The 22,687-nt window shown below is 41.2% G+C and overlaps 1 protein-coding gene across 2 annotated transcripts in view; it reads right to left on the reverse strand.

Moving 5' to 3' along the window:
• The window catches only part of GPAT3 (glycerol-3-phosphate acyltransferase 3), a 64,084-nt gene that overhangs the window by 35,319 nt on the left and 6,078 nt on the right, over positions 1-22,687 (reverse strand). For both annotated transcript variants that reach the window (XM_065914474.1, XM_065914472.1), the window contains exon 3: positions 18,063-18,129. In XM_065914474.1, the coding sequence (XP_065770546.1) occupies positions 18,063-18,129 (67 nt within the window). The remainder of the gene's footprint in view (positions 1-18,062; positions 18,130-22,687) is intronic.

Raw genomic sequence — 22,687 nt, forward strand, 5'->3', positions numbered from 1 at the left:
TTCTCCAGGCAAGAATACTGGAGTGGGTTGCTGTGCCCTCCTCCAGGGGATCTTCCTGACTCAGGGATGGAGCCAGTATCCGTTAAGTCTCCTGCATTGGCAAGTGGGTTCTTTACCACAAGTGCCACGTGGGAAGCCCCATATAAAGAAACAGTCCACAGCAATTAATAAAAACCCACTGATTCATGCCACAACAAGGAAAAATTGCATAAACATTATGCTCGGTGAAAAAACTGATACAAAAGAGCCCAAACTGTATGAATTTCAATAAATGGGAAAAACTAAATGATGATGACAGAAATCATGAGAGGTTACAGCAGGGACTGAGGGATGAGTGATGTCTCCTAGAGAGAGGCCTTCGAGAACCTTGAGATGATGAATACGATCTTTAGTTGAATCTGGGGAGTAGGCACATTGGTCTACAAACATGTAAAAATTCACCTTGTTGAACAGCTGATATTTGTACAGTTTAATGTATGCTAATTATGCCTCAGGGTTGTTGTTTTTTTTCAAAAAGTCTTCACAGGGACTTCTCTGGTGGTCCAGCAGTTAAGACTCCATGCTCCCAACTCAGGGGACATGGGTTCATTCCCTGGTCAAGGAATTAAGATCCTACATGCTGCACGTACATTGTGTGGCCAAAAAAAAAAAAAAAAACAGTCTCCACAGCTTTCAGCTTTTAGCCTCTCAATTAGAGGCTCTAGCCAATCACACCTACACTTCCCATGGATATTTCTGTCTTCTTTGCTGAACTAAAAGACAGCTGACATTTATTGAGTGCTTCCTGATGCCAGACTGTGTGCTAAACCCTTGACACAGACACTGACGGAATCCCCATAATCCTGGGAGGTACTGTCTATTATCCCCATTTTGCAGATGAGGAAATTAAGACTCAGAGTGATTAACTTGCCCAGGGCCATGGGGAGAAAGAGGAATAGAACCAGGATTTAAAAACCAAGCCTGTGATTCTGAAACCAAATGTTCCCTCATATCCTAAGTTTCCAAATTCCATGTTACTCTATCCAATATTTGATCTTCCACAAACCTCAAAGATGTTAATTAAGATCTTCCCCCATCAACTCCACATCAGCCTAGTTTTTCCTCGTTAAATAGATGCCCTACTCCAGTAGCAGTTCTTCCTAATATCTCTCCTACCTCTGAAGGAAGAAATGGAACATCGATACGGGAAAATCTATAAGTGGCCTCCATCTGCCATTAATCTGGACATGCACGTGTCACTAACTGACCGAGGCTCAATCATCTTTCCCAGGAAGCCAGAACTCAAGTCACTGTTGTCGCTTTTTTTTAACAGGGGCAGGAATCTTTCCAGACTGGAGCACATCTGTTTAGGTCTTCCCACTACAAGCCCAACAGAGAACAGCCCCCGGGCAGTGGTCTGTTTAATACTCCCTTGGTTTGTAGTTCAGCCAGACTCAAGTTCTCTCTGAGGAGGCTGTTCTGTCCAGTTTGTGACTCAGCACACAGATGTCCTGCCTGTATCTTTCCTCTTCAAGCCCTCTCTGAGGCAGAGGCAGGTACCCCATGTATCCTACAGATCAGTCAAGGTTTAGAAAGGATAATCATCCCTGATGTTTACTGCTGTCGCTAAGGTGTATTCTAAAATTGTCTACGTCTGTTTTATTAACAGAGGTACAGTAACCTGTACAGTCACCCTGCCAAGTTTTGTAGAAAACAGCCTCTATCTCTTCTGGTCCCAATAAATAAGCTGCTACATCCTCAGCCATGATTGCACATTGAACTCAAGGTCTCTGAGCCAGAGACGGATCGTGCCATTAACAAAGTTAAGCCTCAGTTTCCTCACCTGCACAGACCTTTCCAAGCTCCCACATCTAATTTTGAGTATTATTTTTCTTAAAGACAGTCTCCAAACTGTCTAAGCATCAGGCCCCCACAAAATCTGGAATGGCCCCCACCTCTGAATCACATTATTATTTTGTTGCTACAAGCGACAAATCTATATTAACACACTCACTCTACAACCTAAAAGTGTTGTGTATGCCCAGTTGCTTCAGCCATGTCCGACTTTGCGATCCCATAGACTGTAGCCTGCCAGGCTCCTCTGTCTACGGGATTTTCCCGGCAAGAAAACTGGAGTAGGTTGCCATGTCCTCCCCCAGGGGATCTTCCCGACCCAGAGATCGAACCCACATCTCCTGCATTACAGGCAGAATTTTTGGCGCTGAGCCACCAGGAAGCCCCCTAAAATGGCTTAGAAGAAGAACTACTTAGGATTGAGAGAACCACATTATTACCAATAAGTATTAGAACACTGAGATGTCATACACATTAACATCTTTCTCTTATTTTCACCTATTATTGATATTTTAGCTAACTGATGGTCAAATTAGCAATGTACTTGTAAGAGGAGTTGCCATTTGCTCGGTCATTTGGGTGTTGTTTTAAGCTCTGAAGTTTCTGTCTTCTTGGAAATGGAGAAATTGGTAAAGATAAAAAGCAAAAATGTGAAAACAATGCAAACTAAAAACAAAATCACTACATAGAAGTTTCACAAGTGTCCCTGCTTTAGAACTAGATTCATGTGTACCATAAAATAGAATCATAAAAAGAAAAGGAATTTCCTGGTGGTCCAGTGGTTAGGACTTGGCACTTTCACAGCCAAGCACCTGGGTTCAAACCCTGGTGGGAGATCTAAGATTCCACACAGATCCTTCAAGCTGCACGGCCAAAAAAATGGGGTTAGACAAAGTCAGAATAATCATGAAGCAATCATTATCATATACATGACATGTGCTAAAAATAAATGCTGACTTCGCACTTCTGGTTTCCTAAGTGCTACTCTATCACGATGGCCTCGTTTTTTAAAAAGCATTAGAGTTATGAAATTAGGTTCCTCTGGTAACCTTTCCCCAGTTGGCACATTTAAGAGTTACATTCAACTTTTTTTTTCTTTTTTACATAAAAAGGGTAAAGTTTACTTTAAACACCTATATCTCCATCAGTTAATCCAAGCAAGAAAAATAAGGACAGGGGAGAAAGTCACATAAGTATGAAATAAGAATTTACAAAGATGAAATTAGAAACTGGAGAAGCCTACACATCGAAACAAGAAGCCTGCAACCACAACTACAGCAGCCCCTGTGTGATGCTAGAGAGAAAGCCTACACGCTCAAACTACCGCACAACTGCACTCATCTCACAGCTAGCAAAGCAATGCTCAAAACTCTCCAAGCCAGGCTTCAGCAATACGTGAACCTCAAACTTCCAGATGTCCAAGCTGGTTTTAGAAAAGGCAGAGGAACCAGAGATCAAATTGCCAACATCCGCTGGATCATCGAGAAAGCAAGAGCATTCCAGAAAAACATCTATTTCAGATTTATTGACTATGCCAAAGTCTTTGACTATGTGGATCACAATAAACTGTGGAAAATTCTGAAAGAGATGGACATACCAGACCACCTGACCTGCCTCTTGAGAAACCTGTATGCACGTCAGGAAGCAACTGTTAGAACTAGACATGGAACAATAGACTGGTTCCAAATAGGAAAAGGAGTACATCAAGGCTGTATATTGTCACCCTGCTTATTTAACTTATATGCAGAGTACATCATGAGAAACGCTGGGCTGGAGGAAGCACAAGCTGGAATCAAGATTGTCGGGAGAAATATCGATAACCTCAGATATGCAGATGACACCACCCTTATGGCAGAAAGTGAAGAAAAACTAAAGAGCCTCTTGATGAAAATGAAAGAGGAGAGTGAAAAAGCTGGCTTAAAGCTCAACATTCAGAAAACTAAGATCATGGCATCCGGTCCCATCACTTCATGACAAATAGATAGGGAAACAGTGGAAACAGTGACTGACTTTAATTTTCTGGGCTTCAAAATCACTGCAGATGGTGATTGCAGCCATGAAATTCAAAGACACTTACTCCTTGGAAGGAAAGTTATGACCAACCTAGACAGCATATTAAAAAGCAGAGACATTACTTTACCAACAAAGGTCCATCTAGTCAAGGCTATGGTTTTTCCAGTAGTCATGTATGGATGTGAGAGTTGGACGGTGAAGAAAACTGAGCGCTGAAGAATTGATGCTTTTGAACTATGGTGTTGGAGAAGACTCTTGAGAGGCCCTTGGACTGCAAGGAGATCCAACCAGTCCATCCTAAAGTAAACTACATCTATTTAACGACAAGTCCTGGGTGTTCATTGGAAGGACTGATGTTAAAGTTGAAACGCCAATACTTTGGCCACCTGATTCAAAGAGCTGGTTCATTTGAAAAGACCCTGATGCTGGGAAAGATTGAGGGCAGGAGGAGAAGGAGATGACAGAGGATGAGACGGTTGGATGGCATCACCGACTCGATGGACATGGGTTTGGGTGGACTCCGGGAGTTGGTGATGGACAGGTAGGCCTGGTGTGCTGCAGTTCATGGGGTCGCAAAGAGTTGGACATGACTGAGTGACTGAACTGAACTGAACTGACATGCAGCAATGAAAACCCAACATAACCAAAAAAGAGAAAAAAAAGAAATAATATAAACAGAAAGTATAAAAGGAATAAGAAACAGCTTTGCACAAAGTCTTGCCAAATTAGTAAAAAGCTGAGCAAAAGTTTGACTTTCTAACTTAAAAAAAAAAAAAAAAGTACTAATACTGACACCAAGAGATGAAAGCTCTAAAGAGAACCATTTGCACAAATGAAATCATGTGGGAGTAAAGAAACTTTATCTGTCCCTGACCCAAACTGTTTTTACAAGGAATTCTACCAAACCTTTAAATCTGAGAAGAAAGGGAGATAAGGGGAAAGAAGGGAAGGAGGGGAAACAAATAAGCTGGTAGGTAATACACTAACCTCAAATATAAGGATCAATTGCAAAAAGTCCTAACTCCAATTTTGGCAGACAGTTTCTAGCACCGTATCATGGTCAAGCAATGTTTAGCCCATAAACTCAAAGATGACTCAAATATTATGCTATTAATGTAATTTACCAAAATATGCCTAAGTGGGGGAAATGTATATTCATCACCAAACATGCTGAAAAAACATTAAAACTTCAACATTAGTTCTTGACTTACAAAACAAGCATCAAGAAGTATTTACCATAAGATGGAAAACTAGGTCAAGCCCAACCTGATGCTTACTGGGAAGACACTGGAGGCCTGTCCCCAGGAGGAATGACAACTAATACTGCTAGTCAACGTTGTACTGGAGCAGCTGCCAGAACAATTAGACCAGGGAAAGAAAGGAAGTGTAAACTGGCAAAGAGGGGCTTTGCTGGCAATCCAGTGGTTAAGACGCCACACTCCCACTGCCAGGGGCATGGGTATGATCCCCAGTCAGGGAACTAAGATCCAACATGCTGTGTGATGCAGTCAAAAAAAAGAAAGAAAGAAAATAAACTGGAAAAGACATAAAATACAAACTAAAGTTGAATAATAAGTGGCAAAACTATCACTATTTGACAATAAAATAACTGCATACCTGGAAAAGAAAACAGGAAATATGAAAATCTACATACAGTAGGAGAATTCTTACTTGATTATATCCTTCTGCCTTACTAAAATCAAAAGCTTTCCAATATACAAACAACAACCACTTGGAAGATATGATGGAAGAAGATGCTCCATTTATAATATCAGCTAGAATTATAAACTTAAGAGGAAATGTACACTCTGTAAGGAAAACTTTAAAACACCTCTGGATGACACACACACAAAAAAACACCTAAACAAATGGAAAGATGCAATGTCCTTGGAGAGGAAGACTCAACACTGATAACTTCAAACCACCCTCAGGAAATGTATAATTTTAACATGATGCCAATAAAAACAGATGTTGTATTTCCTCTTGATCACAGACAAGCTAAATCTCAAGATCATATGGATCAAAAGCAAGAATTATCAAGACAGTTTTCTGTAAGGAAAAGTGACCAAACAGCAATCCCTACCAGGTATTAAAACAATCTGTTAAAATGTCAATAATTAAAGCAACCTACCTGTGCAAGAGAAGACAAGTAAATGTTAGAGAACAGAAAGCTCAGAAATAGATCCAAAAATATACTAGAACACAGGAAACTATGAAGGATGCATCGAAAATCAGTTGGGTAGAGATGGGCTTTTTAATAGGGAGTTGGCAACATCTGGATAGTCATCTGGACAAACAGACCAGAATAAATGAATCAAAGATTTAAATTTTTTTAAAGCCATAAAAGCAATCAAAGAAAACATTAGGAAATTCCCTTAGGACTTGGCAGAGGGAAAAATCTTTCTACTAAAAAACTCAAAATCCAGACGCCACAAAAAGAAAATACTGATAAGTTTGACTACATAAAGATGAAAAATACTCGTAAAGTAAGACACATGATAAGCAAAGGACAAAACACAGATCGCAAACTGAAAGCAGTACTTTTATCTCCGCAGAGACAAAAGCTAACCACTTTAATGCATGAGAAGATCCTAGATGCCAAAGTGAGACAGAAATCAAGAGAAATAGAAAAGTGGCCCCCAAAAAAGAAAAATGACCAAAGATGGGAGTAGACAGTCCCCAGAAAAACAAATACAAATGGCCCTTAAAAACATAAAACAAGTACCAAATCACACTCTCTATAAAAGAAATGCAAATTAAGACTCAAGGGTTTCGGGACTTCCCTAGCAGTTTAGAGGCTAAGACTTCACCCTCCCAATGCATGGGGCCCTGGTTGGATCCCTGGTCAGGGAACTAGATCCCACATACCTCAACTAAAACACCCCCCAGGCCGCAACAAAGATCAAAGATCCGCGTGCTGCAACTAAGACTCCTCGCAGCCAGTCAAATTAATTAAAACTAAGGAAAAAAAGGAGTATCAGTGGGCAGAGAAATACGGAGAGAAAATATACAGTTAGAACTCCCTCTCCTCTGATCTCCACTCTCTCTGCTCTTATTCTTTTCCCTGGTGAATCCTCATTTGGTTCATTTATCTCTTCCTGCTCCTCTTCTATTTTTTCTTTTCTCTCTAGCTTCAATAACATGTCTTTCACTAAGTGAGTTCACTCAGTCCACCATTTCAATTTCCACCCTCTGCATATAACTCCCAAACGTGCAACTCTAGTCCTGACTTCTACCCCAAGGCTTACATTTTATAATATATGGCTGCCCAGACCCTCCACCTCTGCACCAGCCCCACAGCTCTGGTTCAAAGCCACTTCACCTTCCAGAAAGGCTTTCCATCTACCACTATCCTTTCTCCACTTCCCCCACCCTCTTCCTGTCTAGCCCCACTTCCACAAAGCTACCAGATTTGTTCTGAATTTAATTAAATAATCTCCTGGCCTGGCATTCAAGATCCTTCAGGATTGAAACATCCATTCTCGATTCTTTCCACCTCCAACTCATCCTCCCTCATCCTAGCTCAAAGCCCGCCTAGGCCCCTAGTTCTTAGGCCCCTAATACCTCTTAGACTCTCCTACACTTCTGCCTCTGCTTACAATTTCTTCCACCTGATACACTTTTTTCCCACAATCACTCAAAATTCTTCACATCAGTGGAACTCCATTTCCCCTTTTCATTCTCCTTGAGCCCATGAACCACCAATCCCACTCATTATATGATGCAGGAGTTGTTTTAACTGATTGTCTGCAAAGACAAGGGGGGGAAAGACTATGTTTCCTCAAACTTTCAAAATATCACTTCTAAGTTTCTAAATCTAAATCAGTTCAGTAGTTCAGTTCAGTTGCTCAGTTGTGTCTGACTCTTTTTGACCCCATGGACTGCAGCACGCCAGGCCTCCCTGTCCTTCACCAACTCCTGGAACTTGCTCAAACCCATGTCCATCGAGTCAGTGATGCCATCCAACCATCTCATCCACTGTCGTCCCCTTCTCTTCCGGCCTTCAATCTTTCCCAGCATCAGGGTCTTTTCCAATGAGACACTTCTTCGCATCAGATGTCCAAAGTATTAGAATTTCAACTTCAGCATTTAAATCAGGCTTTTACTACAACGAAATCAGGCTTATACTAAAAGACACATTGGATGGCTTGCCCTGTGAAGATGAGGATGGGGACTTCCCTGGCGGTTCAGTGGTTAAGAATCCTCCTGCCAATGCAGGGGACACAAGTTCGATCCCTGATCCGGGAAGATCCCACATGTTGCAATTAAGCCCATGCGCCACAACTAATGAGCCTGCGTTCTATAGCCCATGCGTCGCAACTACTGAAGCTGATGTGCCTAGAGCCCGTGCTCCACAACAAGAGAACCCACCGCAATCAGAAGCCCACGTACCGCAACTAGAGAGTAGTCCTGGGTCATCATCACACCTAGAGAAAACAGGCACACAGCAACAAAAACCAGCGCAACCATAAATAAATAATAATTTTTAAAAAATGATGAGGGTGAAATGGCTAAGCAATGTCCTGCCTTTAAAAAAAAAAAAGAAAAGGATGTCAGCTCTTTTTGTTGATTACAAAATGCCTGTTTTTCTCTTGCACAGGTTCTCTGAGACACAAGCTTCCCTACTGATTAGCGATCGTGAGCACAGGCTCGTTGAGAGGGGCATCAGAGGCTAAGCTGAGCACTGCCGCGCTGGGATTTCACAATGCCTGCTGGCATCACACACCCGGTAACTGTTGCAGAGGGGCATGTGGATTGCCACCGACTGGCAAGAAAACTCACTGTGTGAACATGTGAGTCACTGAAAATGGGGACATTCATTTATTCAAGTAAATCTGTGCAAATGCTGTGGGAGAAGCAGGAAGAGGAAGGAAGGGGATTCAAGTCTGCATGAAACACTAACAGATACCAACTTAATAAACAGAAAGTTTACCACACTTGGGGAAAAAATCAACAACACCAACTCTCTGCAAAGACTTGGAGGACTTTACATAGTCTACCTAGCAGGCGCACACTATAAATCACACATAGCCAACATCTGCACTGTCTGTCCAATTTTAATCTTTCTTTCTCCCTTTTAAGGGATGGTCTCTAGAATTCATTATCAATTTCACTTTGCTTAAACCAAGAGAGTGCCATTGGTTACAAGGGATATCTGATATCACCATCTGTAACAATCTTTTCTCTTAGAACTTGAAGAAAGATGTCATTTGCTTTGTATTTGCACTGTCTCCAAAGTACAGTAAGTCCCCTACATAACCTTCAACTTGCGAACTTTCAAACATGTGAATACGTGTTTGCAGGTCCATTCACGTAAGTTAGTTCTATTTGAGGAGGTGCAGGATCCAAACATAGAACGGTGCAGGAAGGGTACAGCAGCGTTCAGAATGCAATCCAGTGCCACCCTGTCATCCAGGAGAAGAAAAAAAGATAGCTACTATCCAGATGGGAAAAAGGTGGAAACAGTGACAGATTTTATTTTCGAGGGCTCCAAAATCACTGCAGATGGTAACCTTAGCCACAAAATTAGAAAATGCTTGCTCCTTGGAGGAAAAGCTATGACAAACCTAGACAGTGTATTAAAAAGCAGACATCATTTTGCCAACAAAGGTCCATATAGTCAAAGCTATAGTTTTTCAAGTAGTCATACACGGATGTGAGAGTTGGACCATAAAGAAGGCTGAGTGGTGACAAAGACATCATCACTTAGTGATGTCTCCAGGGTCACAGGAAGATTAACATGGTCCTGGATTGGCCAAAAAGTTCATTTGGGTTTTTCTGTAACAGTGTATGGAAAAACCCAAATGAACTTTCTGCCAACCCAACAGAATGCATTTCTTGACCCTGTTATTTGGGATTAAGATAGAAGCAAAAGTTCTGCTGAAATAAATGTTCTATTTTCCTGATTTCTACATGGTTCATATATCTAAAATAAAATAATTTAATATATATTAAATTATATATTAATTTATATATATTGATATATATTAAATATATATTGATAAAATAATATATATTAAAATAATATAAAATAATAAAATAATTGCTGTTTTCATTGTGAGTAATTTTCTATTAGTGTCTCAGTTATTAAGACTGGAAGTACTAAGCCAGAAGTACTGGAAATGTATTTGCAGCCTCTTGAGAAACGTGGATGAGAAAACCTACCATCATTTCCATCATTACATCCCTCAGTAGTTCAGAAACTTACAAAATAGCCAATACTGATTATAAAATGGGAGGATTTTAGGCCCAGATATATAATCATGGGATGAATTATGTATTTATACCATTTCAAGGCATCAGTGGGGTAGAATTTTGGACACTGTAATCAGTTGTCATCTGGCACTGCAGAGAAACCAGCAGGCATTTGGAATAACAGGCACAGTTTCATTTTAACAACTAACATTTTAACATCTCATTCAATACACTGTTGACTCATATTTTGACTGACACACATTATTCATTGCTTTGGACATAACTAATCAGATTAAACAAGAAATTCCACAACACGAAAGTGTCCATAAAACTTCATCATCAAATGAACCATTAATTTAACTAAAATGTCAGTCTTAGGGTTTGGCATTTATGTACGGTAGCTTTGATCATAATGTTGAATAGTCTGAACAGATTCATTTCTTTAAAATTTCTGTTGATGTCTTGAGATGGAAATGTTATGAGTTTCCAAGGATATGACAAAGCCAGCACCCAGCAGAGGAGTTTCCATTTGTGCAAGAGTCACCTCAACCTTCAAAGGGAGAATCAAAAGACATTGACCAGACAGGCTGGTAAGGAAGGCATGGATTAGGGTAGGGAGTGGTGGCAAGGGGTTTTGAGTAGGAAAGACAAGTTGAGATTCCTTTCCAGGCTGCCTTTGACTAGTGACGTGATCTGAAGCAAGTTACTTGAGCTTCTTCATCTGTAGTTTTCTCATCCATAAGATGAGGGTTAAGAAAATGTTGTTGTTTAGTTGCCAAGTCGTGTCTGACTCTTTTGAAACCTCATGGACTGTAGCCCACCAGGCTCTTCTGTCCATGGGATTATCCAGGCAAGAATACTAGAGTGGGTTGCCATTTCCTTCTCCAGGGGATCTTCCTGACCCAGGGATCGATCCCACATCTTCTGCCTTGCAAGGTGGGTTCTTTTTACCACTGAGTCACATGGGAAGCCCTAATAAGGCATTATCTTGACATAAACAATGTAAATAAAGTTTGCACAACGGAGTCAGTGTTTAACAAAGAGTGGTGATTATCATTATTATTGACAGGTTCTCATCTGTAAGGCAGAAACAGAATGGAAAAGCTTTGGAGTTTTGATCAGGGTTTTCTCTGTGGTGTAGAGTGGCCAGAAGGGGTGTGGTGGGTGGGGAGGCTGGTTTTAGGAACGCTTCTAAAATGACAAGCTGCATTTTAAATTTGATGAGTCCCCAGTGAGATGTCCACCCCTCCCAGCAGTAAAGAGAACTCTAAATAAACAGGAGATGTGCTCTTGAGTTGACTGTCTTATCATCTGAGCCTACACTGTTTTCCCTCTCAAAGAATCCTTGAGTTTTTTCAAATCTCATAATTCTGAAATGCAGATACCCTCTTCAAAACAACTGAGGGAATTGGGATGAAGAGAGAGAAATCACCAACAACACTTCCAACAGCTGAGGATTTGCTGTTATTTAGTCACTAAGTTCTTTCTGACTATTTTGCAACCCCATGGACTATAGCCTTCCAGGTACTTCTGTCCATGGGATTTCCCAGGCAAGAATACTGGAATGGGTTGCCACTTCCTTCACCAGGGGATCATTCCAACCCAGGGAAGATCCCCTGTGTCAAACCTGTGTCTCCTGCCTTGGCAGATTCTTTACCACTGAGCCACCCAGAAAACAGTCCAACTCTGTGATTCCATGGACTGCAGCCTGCCAGGCTCCTTTACCCATGGGATTTCCCAGGCAAGGAAACTGGAGTGGGTTGTCATTAGATTAAAAATCTGCTTAGATTAGGTACTTTTTTTTTAATGGCTGATTCTTATTGATGTTTGACAGAAAACAAGAAAATTCTGTAAAGCAATTATCCTTCATTTAAAAAATAAATCAATTTTTAAAAAATAAATTTTAAAAACACCTAATTTCACGGAAAACAGGGAGAGGACACAGGGCAAGTCATCCACTTTGTTACAGCTATATGAAAAGGAACACAATCTTGAAAAATAATAGAGCTAAAACATACTGGAAAAACTGGTTTCTTAGGCTAGGAGCCTTCCTCTCTGTGACTTACGGCTCAAATTGCTCTTTTTCCACCCATCCCTCACCGCGCAGTTAAGACCATTTGTCTTCTCTGACGTCCTGTCTTTTCCTTCCTGCCAGAACCACTCCATCCCACTTACTCACGGTTGGCCAGAATTACATGCATAGTTATCTGCGTTCAGAAGTGAAACAGTAAAGATTCCTCTAAAAGAGGAAGTCTATTTTCATCAGATGATAAGGTGAACTTTGAAGGAAGATTCCCTCCACTCGCCTCTCCCTTTTCTTAAAGAATCTGTCACCTCCTCTCACACCATCCAGTGACCCCACTAACCCTGTGGATTTCGTGTCTTACCTTGCATTCCATCTCCCCCCAAACCAGTCGCCACAAACTGGAGAAAGCGAGTTCTGCTCCTTTGAGGGGCTACTGGTTAGAAAACTAAATAAATTATTCCAATGAGAGTGGGTACCAATAGATTAACATATTATTCACTAAAAGAAGTGGAAGGCGGGGTGGGGGAGAAGAGAGGAGGATTTTGCCCCCAGGGGACAGTGGGCAGTATCTGGGGACACTGCTGGTTGTCACATTAACAGTGTGTTATGGTCACCTGGTGAGTAGAGACCCGGAACCCTATGCAGGACCACTCCCTGTAACAAAGAATGATTCAGCGTCAGAGAGGGCAGAGTACATTTGGGGCTTCCCTGATGGCGCAGTTGGTAAAGAATCCGCCCACAAAGCAGGAGACCCTGGTTCGATTCCTGGGTCGGGAAGATCCCCTGGAGGAAGAAATAGCAACCCACTCCAGTATTCTTGCCTGGAGAGTCCCATGGGCAGAGGAGCCTGGTAGGCTACAGTCCATGGGGTCACAAAGAGTCAGACACAACTGAGCGACTGAATAACGACAAAATGTCAGTAGCACTAAGGTTGTGAAACTCAGCGCTAACTCAGTTACTAGTGCCTCTGTTCCACAGGTTTAAGTTTAAATGCCAGGCATAGGACATACTGACTAGAGATGAATTTTGGAGCTTGAATCCATCAGTCACACCTCTGAGATAGGTGTCTGTTTTCTATTCACATGAAACTAGTTCCATTCAACAGACTACAGACTCTAGCTGAATGATTGATATTAATAACTTATTTGATTGGCTTTCTTAACTTTTATGTTTAAAATACAAATTTAACCAAAACATACAAGTTCAACAAAGAAAAGAAACCCACTGGCCTATCCACTTGTTATTTTTTAAAGAAAAAATTATAGGTAGAGTTAAAGCTGACCTCTCCATCTGATCTTCCTTCTAGCTGATGCATCATTTCCGTAAGTATTTTATTACTAATCAACATACATCTACATAAATATATAGTATCTGTTTAAAGTACTCAATTTTAAATGAATATTATTATATTATTATACTGTACATTTATTTTCTCTCAACGTTGTTTGAGATTTGTCTATTTTGTTTTCTTCATGTAAATCCAGCTAATTCATTTTGATTGCTGTGTAGTATAAATAAAGCTGCTTACATAATCTTCCTTCCTCAGGAGTAACTGGGTCGTCTCCACATTTCCATGTTTGCACACACTCGTAACATGTCTCCTAACATATACATGCTGAGTTCGGATAGGTTTGATATCACAGGAACTGAGGAGTTAATGGGTAATAAGTAGGTCTTCAACTTTGCTACAAATTGCCAGACTGTCCTCCAAAGTGTCGCTAAACTAACTTGTCATTATAGCTCAGTGGTAAAGAATCCCACATGCCTCATGACAAGAAGAAAAAAAAAATTGAGGTGAAATTCATCTAACACCAAATTCACTATTTTCAAGTGTCTAATTCAGTGGTATTAAGCTCATTCACAGCGTGCGGCTGCCCCTCTATCTGGTTCCAGAACATTTTCATTCCCACCAAGGGAGACTTGAACCCGTGAAGCAGTCACTCCTGACCCCCCCGCCCCAGCCCCTGTCTGTATTCTGTGTCTGTGGATTCATCTCTCCTGGTCGATTCACATAAATGGAATCACGGGCTTCCCAAGTGGCTCAGTGGTAAAGAATCCCTCAGGCTTCAATCCCTGGGTCAGGAAGATCCCCTGGAGAAGGAAATGGCAACCCCCTCCAGTATTCTTGACTGGAGAATCCTATGGACAGAGGAGCCTGGTGGGTTGCAGTCCACGGGGTCACATAGAGTTGGACACAACGGAGCAATGAAACAGCAACAACAACTGCTACTACTAATAATAATAATGTACTGGTATCAACATCGTTAGTCAGTTCTCACAAAAGAATTCCTAATGTGAATGAAATTAGTGGGAGACATTAGTCTGGCTGAATTCTCCTCGAACAGGTACATCAGAAGCTTAACCACAGCATTTTGTCCTTTGTGTGTGTTTGGGAGGAGGGAGAGGTGGAGTGGGGGTGCTGAGGGGCAAGAGATGTAGGGCAGAAGAAAAATTTAGCCCAGGGGCTTGACTAACGGTAGGCCACGTGACCCCAAATCCTTGCTAGAACAGAGCAAGGTGGAGGACCGGAGGAGGCAAGTGTGTTTCCCCACTGACGATGATGCTGAGTCAGGCCAGCAACACGCACCAGGGAACAAGGTCAGCAACACACACCAGGGAACACCAGCAGGTCTGGGCCACAGCCTCTGTGGGTATTGCTTGTGACTCACTCCCCAGGGAAGGCCAACTGCACGCCCTTAATTCCTACCTGTCAACATTCAGTTGGTAATCATCACGGTGTCCTAGCACCATAAGGCCATTACAGTGGAATTTATCTTGAGTCACGAAAATGACATAATCAATGACATTCATTTCAGTGACAATCACAGTTACTGACTCATTCAAGTCTGACAGTCTAAGTCCTGGAAATCAGATATCCAGAGAAAGAGGCGAGAGGCTTCTTATAGTCCAAAGGTCCCTTCCACTATTTACAACAGAGTAAAACAAAAGTTGTTAAAAATCACATTCCAGGGTTCCAAGGAGATGCATTTGTCCTATGCCTACAGCACAGTTGACGCAAAGAAACCAAGACTCTTTTCTTATTTTACCTTCTAGCACATCAGCTCTCAGGGAAGAAAAACTAGGTTAGAGGGCAACTCTGTACTCTCCACTGAAGATGAACGCTTCCTTTATAACATAGTGACTTGAAGGGAGGAAAAAATTTATATTCACCACTGTTTTAACACTAACCCTAACCTAGAAGAGGAATGTACAATGATAGAGCTTCTTAAAGAGCCTCTTCATGATTATATTTAAAGCTCAATGAGTTAAGACAGTTTTAATAAAAGTCACGGTAGAGTCCAGTCAAGGACGGCAATGAAGTATTTAAGTACAAAGATAACACTTCCCAAAGTTCAGCTTTCAATCAGCTTATTCAATAAAGGCTCAGAAAAAATACTGGGGTGGCCAAAAAATTCATTTGTGTTTTTCCATAAGCCGGTACAGAAAACCCAAAAGAACTTTTTTTGGCCAACCCAATATAGTACAAGAGGGGTTTAACTGGAGAAGGAGATGTGAAAAGTATTTCCAAAATTGCATTTCGCCACGTAAGAGCGGCAGAGAGAATTTTTGGATGCAGAAAATAAACCTAACTCTCGTCCCTGTTCAGCTCATCTCTTCCTCTCGGTTCCCCAAACCTTTCATCAGCAGTACGTCTCAAAATCACACCTGCACCCCCGGCCCGTGGCCTGCCAGTGACCCTGGCCTAATCTCTGCCCGGCTCGACCCTGACTTGCGCCCTAGTTGGCCGCGGGACAGAGCGGGACGCTCCGAAGGCAGGAGATTGCAGCAGCCAGACACACAAGCGCTGAAGGTTTCATCACCCTCTGCCCTGTGTAGGACTGAGACATTACCTCCCTGCTGACTCCAAGCACCAGAACGGATCCGTAGGGGACACACCCTGGCACCAGGCGATGCAAGCAGGACATAAGTCAGGAGGAGAGGGGCATACCAAGGACAGCCGTGGGATTAAAGATGAAAGCAGCATGCGGCAGAGCCTGCGTGAGATCTCACATCATCCTCCGCTTATGCAGCGATTTTAGCATTTATCACAGTGGATGCCCGTCTCCCCACAGGAACCGTGTCTTCATCACCCATGGATCCCGTGTCAACCTCACTGGCAACAAATGATTGGTCCCTGCAATAGTCAATTGCCAACTGCACAGGCTGAAAAGGAAGAGCAGCCACTCTGAAGGAAACAAGATAAATTCGGTAGACCTCAAAAGTGTTTGATGACATCAAGAGTCAACACATGACTCTCAACCATTGTGATGTGTATTTTCCCCTTCTGCTCATTTCCACTGTCTCCTGGAGGTACCAAGGAATAGGCAAAGAGCAAAGACAGAAAAGACAAGAGGGTGACAAAAATAAACAAATAAATCCAAGTGGAAACAGTCATTTCCATTAGGCTGAAAAAACTAAAACAGAGACTTCCCTGATGGCCCAGGGGTTGAGAATCTGCCTTCCAATGCAGGGGACTCGGGTTCGACACCCTGGCCCAGGAACTAAGACCTCACATTCACATGCCTTGGGGCAACTAAGCCTTCGTGCCTCAACTAGAGAGGCCTAAGTGCTGCAACAAAGGCCTGACACAGCCAAAAATAAATAATTTTTACAAAACTAAAACAATGCTGCAAACACCCTTACCTAGTGACTTTAATCCTCTTAACTACCAAGTTGAAATACTTTGTGCTCTTTTAAACTCATGGCCCAAGATATGGGCCGCCGCCACTCCAATCTACAGGGTCCCAGAGAATTTCATCCAAGGTCAGCAACAGCCCAGTCTCACGGAGTGCAACAAAAAATCAGTAATAAAGTTTCTTCTCTCCTTAAATCACAGGACACACATTTAAAGAGAACCCAGAAAAAAAAGTTAGTAGATCTGCTATAGCTCAGAGAAAGTTGTGTTTAGTCACTATCAGAGAGGGCATCCGGCAATAAAAGAGGATGAAGTATAGCCGGAAATACCCAACCTTGGTAAAAATGTTATCAGTGCTAATCCTCTGGTGTTTACATAGACAACACAACGCTCACTAGTTGCTTCAATCAGTAGAACATAGCGATCTAATTATACAAAAATGCACAGATATGTTCATTCAAAATCTTTATTTCTAAAATGTACTGTATTTCTACAATTCCTCTTAGACAAGTTTTCAGAAGACAAATTCCATCTAGTGAAGTGTTTGACATTTTGACCATGTTGAACCCTAAATCAGATGGGCACACTATTGTTTCTATACATTTATTTTTGGAAAACACACACAGCCTAATTCTTTTAATTAAATCCAGGGTTTATTTCTTCCTAATTTCATTGCCATCACTCCCACAGAATTCTACTCCCCTAGGAACCCCATGTCTTAAAAAATCCTTAAAATTCTTAACTCACATGAAAAGGGTTTTGGGGGCAAAGGAAAAACACACAAACAGAAGCAGAAACTCACTTCTAACAAAAACTAAGGGAGTGTCTTTACCACCGAATTTTCTGAGCCTTTATTACTAGACATTATTAGTCTCCAAAAGGAATCTGTAGCACGTGGTGACTCCCAAGCTTATATCACAAGGAGTTGTTTTTTTTTTCATGAATTACTAATTAGTTTTTAGCAGGAAATAATATTTTAAGGAACATACTTTGAGAACCAAAGTTAGAATAAGGTGCTAATGAAATCTCAAAAATAGGTTTAACTTAACCTCAGGTGGTCCAATTAGCCACCCCTTTTTTTTCTTAAGTCCATTTAAATACCGTGGGCAATCACTTTTAAATGCATAACTTTAGAAATACCCTGTAAGAACACATAGATAACCAGCATGGTACGACTACCTTTACAGTGAAAAGTCATCCAGAACTCAGAAGGCTACTATTTTGCATAAAGGACAGAATTATGAACAATCCAAGCCCCATAAAATGCACTATTTGGGGTATATTTCAAGTTCAAGTTGGGTAGACACATATCTACCCAATTTGGATATTTTAACCATCATAATGAAAAGGGAGACTTACCGACAGAAGCTGAGTTTTTAAGGATTGATTGCTTTGCAACTCCTGTTTCAATTCGTAATGTGGCCCACTGTTCAAAAAACAAGAAGTTATTAATGTAAAATGTGCCACAGACAGGATGCAACATATTTAAACCATGCTTAAATAACATGAAATTAACCATTAAGCCCTCATGTTATCTGAATTGAAGAGATACCCCACTGAATCTCTGATATAATAGCATTCCAAGTCTCATGAATACTCTTTTATTAGCTACCGATAATTTCCAAACAAAAATGAGGAAAAGATCATGTTTACCTTATTAAAACTCTCACACACACCTGGTATCCAATAAATTACTCCTTGAAAAGGTCAGAAAGTATGGAGGACAAGAGCACAGACTACAGCATCAACTCTGTCTGGGTGTAAAATTACTTAATCCCTCTCAGCCTCAATTTCCTGATCTGTAAAATGAGGATAATAGTTCCTATCCCATAAGGTTGCCATGAGGATTAAAAGAGATTAATACATGTAAAAACATAAACACAGGACACAAAGAATATTATTTTCATAACAAATTAGGCATTCAAGGATGAGACATTCTCTAAGATGCCTAACTGCCTATATCAGATAGAAGCTTACAGAAGGACTGTTGTGAGACTTGGAAAGCTGGAAAGGAATCCATGAAATCACTAAGGAGACTGGTGTTGAAATATACACACTACTATATATAAAATTAGTAACTAACAAGGACCTACTGTATAGCACAGGGAACTCTACTCAATACTCTGTAAATGGCCTATTTGGGAAAAGAATCTAAAAAAAGTGGGAAAAAAAGATATATATGTATATATATATGTATGTATAACTGACTCACTATGCTATACATTTGAAACTAACACAACATTATAAAGCAACTACACACGAACAAAAATTTTTTAAACCAACAAAGAAACAAAAGTTAAAAAAAAAAAAAACCTGCCCATGAGGTTGCTTATCTACTAAGATAAAGAAAATGTTATGATTAAGAGAAACCGCAGTTTTGAGAGAATTTAAGAACAGAAAAAAATTAACTCCCAGAAATAATAGCAAGGTGTGATTTGCTCTTTTCTTTATACTTTTTTTATACATTTCCCAAATCATCTACCATTAACATCACAGTTCAAGAGTGGCAAGTGAACTCTTTTGACAGCGCTCCAGAAAACCCAATGGCTACCATCTTCAGTTGAGAAAGGATCAATTAAAATATCACCTAGATGATTACAATTCTAGAAGCTAACAGTGCCTAAATTGACTCGGGGAGGTAGGAGAAGAGCAAAACAAGAAGTAAAGGTCACTGCAATAATTATAATTAAGAGTTCAGTCAGTACCTTTGAAGGGGCAAAAAGACAGGATTTATTAAGCATGTCAAGGCAAAAACCTCAGTTATCGGGACTTTCCTGGTCGTCCGGTGGTTAAGAGTTCGCCTTCCACTGCAGTAGACTCAACCCCTGGTTGGGGAACTAAGATCCCACAAGCTGCAGGGTAACTCTGCCTGCGTGCCATAACTAGAGAGCTCCAGCGCTGCAACTACTGAGCCCACAGGCAACAAGAGGAGCCTGTGCACCTCAACAAAGACCCAGCACAAGCCCCTCCAAGATACAAACAAAAGAACACACTTCAGTTATTGCAGGGCTTGAAGGCGTTAAGCAGAAAGATAAAAGGTTTTTTTCTGTTGTTCATTTTTTTTAATAAATAAGAAAATAAGTGCTAGAGAATAAACGACCTAAAACATGCACATGAACGTCAAGAAGCAGGACATAACCTGACTGTATCAGGACCCCTGCACCACTGCCCAAACAGCAAAGCAGGAACATGCCATTTGTGCTTAGAAAACAGCCTATAAATAGATGCCTAATCTTCCCGGCTTCAAGTGGCAAGTCACAAATGATAACAGGCTCAGTAGTCTTAATTTGGTTGCGTCCTTTTCTCCTCCTTGCTGATCCCAGGCAGGAATTCTCAAATTCTGGACTTTTATGCCTCCCATCTTGTCTCAGGAGAGGTGAAGGTTTATTTTCATGTGTGTGTGCACGCACGGGCTCAGCCATGTCCAATGCTTTGTGACCTCATAGGCTGTAGCCCATCAAGCTCCTCTGTCCATGGGACTTCCCAGGTAAGAATCCTAGAGTAGGTTGCCACGCCCGCCTCCAGGGTTCTTCCCAACCCGGAGATCGAACCCACGTCTCCAATGTCTCCTGCACAACAGGTGGGTTCTTAACTGCGGAGCCACTGGGGGAGAGTTTTTCACTTTACAGTCTTGGTACCTATTATTGGTTATAAGTAGACTAAAGATATGATTAAGATAAAATTTTGTAAATAAACATTCATCCTCATCTTGGAGCTCTTTCTTTTTTTAATGTGAGCATGCACTTTTGAGTATGATATAAGTGGGAATTACCTTAGACTAAGACAATCAGTTCATGCCGATAGGATGGAAAATATCGGTATCGCATGGCTGTTATGAGCTGAACTGTACCCCTATCCTCCCCCCCAAAAACTCATGTGTGAAAGCCCTAACCCCCAGTACCTCAGAATGTGGCTGTATTTGAAAACTGAGTTTTTAAAGAGGTGACTAAGTTAAAAAGAAGCCCTTAGGGTGAAGCCCTAATCCAGTATGACTGGTATCCTTATAAGAACAGAGAGAGCTAGGGACATGTATACACAAGACAGAACATCCAGGTCACTACCTACAAGATGGCACCATCTACAAGACAAAGAGAGGCCTCAGAAGAAATCAAATCTCCTGACACCTTGATCTTGGACTTCCAGCTTCCAGAACTGTGACGAAATAAATTTCCATGGTTTAAGCTACTGAGTTTATGGGACTCTGTTATGGCAACAAACAAATATGGGTACACTGATCCAACAGCATGATGTGTTCCAAAGAACTCCATGTTCTGTCATCACACGAGGTTTAGAACAAAGACCCTCCCCTGAAATGCTAGCTCCAAAGTCTGTCCTCCAAAACACAGTTACTGTGTTCAAGACGAGCACATTTTTTGTTTTTGCTTTTAATGATTATTTATTTATTTAGCTGTGTCTGGTCTTCATTGCGGCACATGGAATCTAGTTCTCTGACCAGGGGTCAAACCTAGGCCCCCTGCATTGGGAGCAAGCAGTCTCAGCCACTGGACCACTAGGAAAGTCCTGACAACTTTCCATCAGGTTGTCATTTCACTTAATTTCAAAATCCTCTTGAAAGAAAATAAGCAGCTGTCCACAACTCACAGTAAAGAAACGGGCAAGCCTAATTTTTCAAGCTTGGGCCAAAAGTTTGCAAAAATGTGGCACTGTCAGCTAGACAATTCAGCTTCCAGTTTCCATGCTAAAAAGACACGTAAGAATTGACTAAGGAGAGGGAAAGGAAAAAGGAAAAATGTACAAAATTGTACAAAGCCTCAAAAGGTTAGGGCTACTCAATGGCTGGCCATCAACTGTAGCAAAATAAACTGGTCTCTTGGCAGAGTAAGAACTTAGGCTCTAGATTCAAGTTAAATGCTGATTCTACCACTGACAGCGGTATGTCACTGTCTAGTCAACTCACCTTTCTGAACCTTCTTTCCTCAGCCTATCAGTGGGAATAACACACCCTATCCCAGAGAGGTGTTGTGGAATTAAGTTAACTAAGAAGCACATTGCTTTGGTAGTTTTCTTTTACTATGACTTAATGGCTCAGCGGATAAAGAAACCGCATGCAATGCAGGAGACACAGAAGCCTCGACTGGATCCCTGGCTAGGAAAGATCCCCTGGAGGAGGGCATGGCAACCCACTCCACTATTCTTGCTTGGAAAATCCTATGGACAGAGGAGCCTGGTGAGCTACAGTCCGTGGGGTCACAAAGAGTCAGACACAACTGAGCAACTAAGCGCACTCTGTCATAAACAGTCATGGCCTTCTAGAAGATTTACTATATTTCCAACACCAAAGGATAATATCTGAGTGTTATAATAACAGAAGTGTTAACCATCTGAAAATTATTGACCTGCCTTTTTTAAAAGACAGAAAAATAACTGGTGGATGGAGGAGACAGTAAGGGAAAGAATAGTAACTAAAATACAAGGCAGGAGTAGTCTGCTCTGAATGTGTGTGTGCTGACCCATCAGATCTCAAGGTAGATTAATTCTTGGCTACATAGGAGCAAACACACACACACACAACCAATGAGTGTTCCAATCCAAACTCCACTAAAATTTGAGCACCTAATGTATATTAAGTGCTTTCATTCACTTCTCCTCATTCAATCTGCACAATAACTCTGAGCTATATTCCTAAATACAGGAAGAAAGTAAGGTGGAGATGTTGAATGACCTGCCCAAGGTTACAACGCCAGAAATTTGGAGGCAGCTGTTCATGTGTCCAACTTATGCTTCAAAAGTTGAGGGGAAAATTAAGTCCATTAACATTTATTTTTATCTATCTATTTCTTGCAATATCTGGTTAGATTTGGTAATTTATGTATCATTCCCCTGTATCTTTTTCTCCATTAATCCTACATTCTCTTTCCATTCTTTATTTCCCTCTAATTGTGAACTTCAGGCCAACAAATAACAGTCCTTAAGCCAATGAATAACAGGCATCAGTAACCCTTCCTGGTTGAGAACAGCATAAT

This window comes from Muntiacus reevesi, chromosome 22 (assembly GCF_963930625.1).
Source record: "Muntiacus reevesi chromosome 22, mMunRee1.1, whole genome shotgun sequence".
Taxonomy (NCBI): Eukaryota; Metazoa; Chordata; class Mammalia; order Artiodactyla; family Cervidae; genus Muntiacus; species Muntiacus reevesi.